Source organism: Chanos chanos, chromosome 8, assembly GCF_902362185.1.
Source record: "Chanos chanos chromosome 8, fChaCha1.1, whole genome shotgun sequence".
NCBI lineage: Eukaryota > Metazoa > Chordata > Actinopteri > Gonorynchiformes > Chanidae > Chanos > Chanos chanos.
The window spans coordinates 2,682,901-2,690,000 of NC_044502.1; the positions used below are offsets into that span (position 1 = coordinate 2,682,901).

At 42.3% G+C, this 7,100-nt stretch overlaps 1 protein-coding gene across 1 annotated transcript in view; it reads left to right on the forward strand.

The window, feature by feature from the left end:
* The first annotated feature begins 5,755 nt into the window (after positions 1–5,755).
* Positions 5,756–7,100, forward strand: part of hs6st3a (heparan sulfate 6-O-sulfotransferase 3a) — a 28,828-nt gene continuing 27,483 nt past the window's right edge. The window contains exon 1 of the mRNA XM_030782619.1: positions 5,756–6,312. Coding sequence (XP_030638479.1) covers positions 5,756–6,312 — 557 coding nt within the window. The remainder of the gene's footprint in view (positions 6,313–7,100) is intronic.

Genomic DNA, 7,100 nt, shown 5'->3' on the forward strand with positions numbered 1-7,100 from the left:
GTTCTTATGTAAGATCTCATTTGGTATAAACATATTTTAGGCACAGTTAAGGATGAGATCTCTGTAGACAGCACGCTGAGGTGGCGACTGATTGTGATCAGAATTTAAGCTGTCGGCCGGTCCTTGTTTTAGCGATAATCTACTTTGACATGCTTGTTATACAGTGGTCATGATGAGACCAGTTCACCAAAATGAATTTTCAGGAGACCACCTTCATGGGTCTTTGTCTGCTGGAGCAGGCCAGCTGTGTGCCCTGTCCCTTGCTCTGCAATTATCTTGCTTTACCTGTTCTTGCTCTTTAATTATTCTTGAGAGGTCTAAACATAAATGATTAAAAATGCAAAAGAAACATCTAGACTATGTGCCTTTGGCTCAAAGCCCAAATCGCCTCTCTCTCTCTCTTTCTCTCTCTCTCTCTCTCTCTCTCTCTCTCAGCTCAGAACAACAACAAGACTGATTGCTGTGCTCAGCTGGAGGAAAGCAAGCTCAAGGCTCGAGGTTGTAACATTAATCAAACTCCTATAGATTCCTAACGGGCATCAACAGGAGGGAAAAGTCCACCGTCGGAAAGTGGACCGAATCTGAGCTTTGCTAACTCATATCCTCTTAGAAGGCTCTTGATTGCATCGCAAAACATCTTACACAACAGTACACACATTACCATCTAAAACAGCATATTAATTGTTTATTAGCAGTGGACCTAATTGTTATTACATACATTACACACTCAAACAGGCATTGGAGTATTATTATTAAATTTTGGTTAGTCAATCAAAACCCTATTGGTTTACCTGAAATAGCTAAAGTTATTAGGCTAAATTGTTCAGGCTAGCATGAAAATAGAAAGCTTACTGTTATTCTAATTGTGGCTGATAATCTTTAGACCATTGATTATACAGCATTTTTTAATGTCAGGTGTTAATTAACATATTTTGAAATGTTAATTTTTTTTGTTTGTTTGTTTTCTTTTCTTTTCTTTCTTAGTCGTTTATTTTCACAGTTATTATTGCCGTTATCAGTCTAGTTACCATTGCTTCTTTTTTTTGTCTTGTTTTATGGTCTCTCCCATTCTGTTAAAAAAAAAAGAAAAGAAAAGAAACTGAAAATCAATGAGGAAAACATTAAACAAAAACAGTTGACCACTGAGGCTATACTGGCTGTCTGCCCTGAACCAAAGCCCCACTTACTCTCTCTCTCTCTCTCTCTTTCTTTCTTTTTTTCTTTCTGTTTTTTTTTTTGGTGTTAGTTCCCAGCTTGATAAGCACAGTTACTGTGTATACTGTATCCTTGGTGGGGAGGGGGGGAGGGGGAGGGGGGCAGGGTGCTTCATTAGAGAATATACCTCATATTGTTTGTCCAGGTCCAAAGGTTCATTACATAGAGTGGCTGATGCACTGGTGGCTGTCATCAGCGGGGCTGTTTTCGTGGCTCTTGCTGTCAACTGGTGTTGGAGACAGGAGAAGTTCTTTCGTTTTAAACTTTTCTCTCTGACTCAGCGACTTCCTCATTATCCATGGTTAGCTCTCACACAGAGTGGTACTGTGTGTTCACCCTTCTGTCCAAATGACTGGAAAGATGTTTAAGTGGCCACAAAATACTGCCGAAAGATGTTCACAACTAAAGCTGAAATTATTTGGTTTGTGGTAAGCGAGATGTTAAATGGGTATTGAAGGCTCCCGGAGTTGGCTGTATCACAAAAATGGATTTTTTTGAAATGCGATATATATATATATAAAAAAATCCCATGATGGTTTAAAATGCCTGAGGAGATAGGCGTAAACCTAATCAAGGAAATTGCATACAAGATTGCAAATGCACAAAAACACACACACACAAACACATACACACACGCACACACGCACACACACACACGCACACACATAAAAAACACTCACGCACACACACACACGCACGCACATGCACACACGCACTCATAAACACACAGACACGCACAGACACGCACAGACACACATACTAACACACACACACACACACACACACACACACACAATGACAAATGAGTAATTTTCACAGTTTATCCTCACATACATTTGTGTTATTATCACATAATGGGTTATCACATTGGTATTAAAGTCATCTGATGTATAAATGGCAGAGATTTGCCAGAGGTTATCAGAGGACTAAAACAAGATTGTCATTTCACTCACACAAACACACACACACACACACACACACAGACACACAGCCAGAGAGAGAAACTATTTAAATAGCCATATTATCTTGATTCTTTCTGTTCTTTAGATGAGAATCAGCTCTGAGCAGACAGACAGTGTTTCTGCTGAATGCTATGTTAAGCTGAGCTTTTAAGTCAAAGATGACACATTGCTATATAACTGACACCTATAGCAATCAGTCTGCTTTTTTCTCGCCCCCCCCTTTCCACCCAAGTCACGCTCTCATCAAACTAACCTGAAGGTCCTCCACTGCCGTCAGAGGCTCCTGTGATGTGCTGCCTCTGTTGGTTAGCATTTTCAAACCCTTCAAAAGCAGCATTTGTGCATAGGCCTATATCACATTTTTTTTCTTGTTGATGTTCAGAGACATGCAATTGTCTTGGTTTTATCTGGTATTGCTAATTGGCAGTGTATCAGACCTGACTGAAAACCGCCTTGACTCCACTGGAGAAGTGGAATGAATGAACGCTTGAGATGTCTGATTCGGGTTTTTTTTTTTTTTTTCTTTTTTCCTCCATAACCAACCGAGTGCAGAGATACGCATGCTTCACTGGCTGCGTTATGAGGTTGTCATGGCGAGATTTCTCACACTGCATATTGTGATGTGGCTCAATCTTTTTGCACCTGTCACCAGACAGCTATAATTACACCTACATTTAAATTCCAATCAAGTGGGTTTACTTTGAAACAACACGGATCAGACTAGACTGGACTGCACTGAATTAGAATCGAAGAGAATAAACAGGGAGAAAAATTGTGAAGAAGAGGGACATAATTTCAGGTGCAGGAAATGGTAAAGATATTTTTCTTCTCAGAGAGACAAAAATAGGGGGGGGGGGGGTTAATTGATTGCCTTTTTCTGCATGTGAACAATACCCAGCCTGACTCATGGTATCTCTACCAGGCTACCGAAGATTATTTTTAGGGGGAAAAGCATCAACATTTTGTTGCTGTGTTCCTTCATGTTCTCAGGCGAGCAGTAGCAGCGTTAGGTAGGGAGCTGGCTTAGGTACTTTAATGTGAAGGTGGACACTGCGACAAGTTCCTCTCTCTCAGAGAAGTGATGCACCACGTCTGCTCGAGAAAACTGCATCCTTGGCCTGAAACAGCTCGAGATGTTTCATAAACTGTGTGGTGTTTGAGTAAAGAAAACGATCCATGTGCTAATGGACTAGACTATACTAGACTAGACTAGGACAGAATGGAATGGAATGGAATTGAATTGAATTGAATTGAATTGAATTGAACTGAACTGAACTGAATTGAATTGAATATGTATGGTATAGAGTAGATGTGCACGTTCTCTACCAAGGATTTCATGTCCCCTGGTGTGTCAGGGCACAGGATGGTGCTGATTAAAAACTTTCAACCTTTATGAACTGTTTCCAAAAATCAGGCGTTTGCTGATTCAGCGTTTTGTCATGGTGCCCAGCAATGGATGCATACGGTTCGGAGAAATCTTAAAACGTTCACGAAGCCCCTATAATGGCTGTATGAGAAGAGGTGAATGTGGCTCTTCTCTTCCCATGTTATTCCGGGGAGCAAGCATGAAAATTTACCGGGGTTATATGTCGGAGACACTACATACGGGCTGGGGCCTCAGTTCGAGAAGGATGGAGAGTTTCGGTGCTAATAACGTAGAGAGTAGTTCTCTTGCCATTCATCACACTTTAACGGCTGAGCAGTAAACGCGGAAAATGAAATATGCTTCCTCTTACATGGTTTCTCTGTTTGAGCAATCTTTATTTTATGGTCAGTGGAGGTCAGAAAGGAATAGTTTTCCTCTAATTTCCCCTCGTCACCGAGGGAGGCGTCACAATGAGAGAGCACAGTGTAATTGAGGACAAAAATAACGTGACTCTGCACGCGCAGTACAACCACTGAAACCTTGAAAAGATACATACGTATTTGAGTGGCATATTTTTTCCCCTTTAATGTCACATTCCAATGAATACATTTGAAATAGTTTTAATTAACCAAATACTGACATTTAATTCATCCGAAGTTTTGATTATCAAACTATTTAAAATATGTCGTTGCGTGTAGCGGTCTGTTTGTGCAAGGTTGGTGTGGGGGAGGAGGGGGGGCTGCCGTTAACTGTCCATGGTCCTGAAACTTCACATCAACAGGCGGACTTGTGTTGGCAGATCCTTTTTTATCTTCATTTGAATTGAAGTCCTCAGCATAAGGTGGTTATTTATTCATTACTTTTAATATGACACAAATTTGTGAATATAATTTGTACCCCAGCATAACTGCTTGTTACATTCACGTTCCTTCAGGGCGTCGTTGATCGTATCAGAAAGGTACTGCTCTGTCCATGGTGCTGAACCATATCACACTGTTTCTCTATACGTTTAACTTTTATTCATTTGGTAGATGGACTTATATAAATGTATACATCCAACACGTGCATCGCGAAGCCGGCATAAAACCCAAACAATCCTGGCAAGTATGTGCTGTGGTTATAAGTGCCCTCGTAGGGCTGGCTATAGGTCACAGCGAAGAGATAACAGGTAAACCACGAATACTTGTAAATAACAACATATTTCATGAAGGTTAATGGACGAAAGGCTACGTATTGGTGGAACGTAAGAGGGGTTAACCAGTAAAACCCTGTTGGGTTAGATTCAAGTTACTTGTTACATGATTCGACCGGTCATTCGCTGTGTCGTTAATATATTATATCTGATTGGTCTGAATTTCTGAGTAACTCCCTAGCGATTGGTTAATTGCTGTGGGCTCGGGCCACCCGTGCATTCAATTTCTGTCTGCCTAAGCTGAGAGCATTTTCTCGCTCGCTCCGGCAAGTGCGTTAGACCAGCGGAGGATCTCCATAGTTCCAACTTCTACAAAGAGTAGTTTATTTTCGATCTCTTAAACCAGCATAGCAGTTCGTCACAGCAGTCGTATGTCGAAAAAGCTGAGAGAGGTTTTGTCCAGTGATGCTGACATAGTGAAGCTCGCTTCGGCACCGAGGGAGAGACGCTGTTAGAGACGTCCGTACAGTGCACCGGAGATCCGCGAATGACATGGAGCATGACGCGAGGCAAACATCTTCAGGTTTGAAAGAGGGACTCATTCACACCTCTGATAAAACGTAAACGCTGGACTGTACACGGTTGCTGACAGGGTTGATTCAGTCGATAAGCAAGTAAGGCGTTTTGAGAAAACCTTCACCGGGGCTCGAGTGTTGACTCTAACATGCCTTCGAGGTACTTCTCGTGAAGTTGAAAAACTGTGTGGTCCAGTTGAATGGCAGCAGTTTTCTATAGTCTGACTAAATAATTGCTTCGTTCAAAAATTATGAATGCTTGAAACCAGTATGAGTACAATCGACAACATATCCTGTATGAACGATGGAGAAATATTCGCTTATGAATTGAAAATCTTTGAGGTCTCCATTGGCAAGCTTTTTAGCACTGGATAATTTTACAACCGCTCCAGTAGAGCATAGCTGACATGGGAAGGTCGTTTCGGAGCAGCGAACATCTAATGCAGATTTAGTGATATCTTCCGTCGGCTAGGGAATGGCGTGATCATCCGTGTCCTGAATTGCAATGGATGATAAATCCAACAAACTGCTACTGATCCCGATTTTAGCCGTGTTATTTGTAATGATCGGCTATCAGTATATTTGTCCCGCGGGCAACAGCTCGTGTCGATTCAGAACTGGCGAGGGCTCGAGCGCATTGAGTTCCCACCTCGCTCAGTGCACGCCGGGTAGCGTGACCGGGAAAGACGTTCTGGAACTGGACGATGATGGTTCACTAAAATTCACTTCGAAATTCAACTTTACCTCGGAGGACCTTGAACGTCACGTGGATTTTGACATCAAGGGAAACGACGTGATTGTTTTTCTCCACATTCAGAAGACCGGGGGTACGACTTTTGGGAGGCATCTGGTCAGAAACATACACCTGGAGCGCCCGTGCGACTGTAAGCCCGGTCAGAAGAAATGCACGTGCCACCGACCGGGCAAAGCGGAGTCCTGGCTCTTCTCGCGGTTTTCCACCGGCTGGAGTTGCGGACTTCACGCCGATTGGACCGAGCTCACGAACTGCGTTCCGGCGATGATGAACAAAAAAGAAAGGAAGGATGCGCCAGCGAACAGACGGTAACGGTTTCATTTACATTCACTCTCTCTCTCTCTCTCTCTCTCTCTCTCCCTCTCTGCAAATGAATTATTCCTTGTCACTAATACCTAGAACCTCTATTTTGAGAATATACCTTTTGGAAAGGAGCACAATAAATGCATTGATTTTGTACAGGACAAAAGAGAAAACGAGGAGATACTCTGCTCCCTGGTGACCAGACGTTCTCTTCCTCACTACGGGCAATAGGAAACTTTCTCCTTTATAGGCGACGGAGATGAAAAATATAGATAAACTAACAAACTTTACATGAGACAGACCATTGCAAGTCCGTTTACAGTAGCCTAAATACTCATGCACAAACGATGACTCGTGTTTGTGCATGCACATGTTTGTGTGCGTGCATGTATGTGTGTGTGTGTGTGTGTGTGTGTGCTTGTATGTGTGTGTGTGTGTGTGTGTGTGAGAGAGAGAGAGAGAGACAGAAAGACAGAGAGAGAGAGAGAGAGAGAGAGAGAGAGAGAGAGTGGGTAGAACATGGTTGACAGTACATCTCACAGAGAGGCAGTTTATTCAGTGGTGCAGAGTGGATCTGGAGATCAATATCGTTCAAATACTACGTCAAATTCAGTTCTGCTGTGGTGAACTTTGATCTTTGATTTCAGAAGTGTTCAGTTCAGGGATGTCCATAGTACTAAATGTAATGTTTTCAGAATGAAAAACAAACACTAGTAACAGCAAATGTGACCAGGCATCTTAAATGATCTGACAGGTAGTGATCATAGTATATTGCTAAGCAATGTGACTGTGA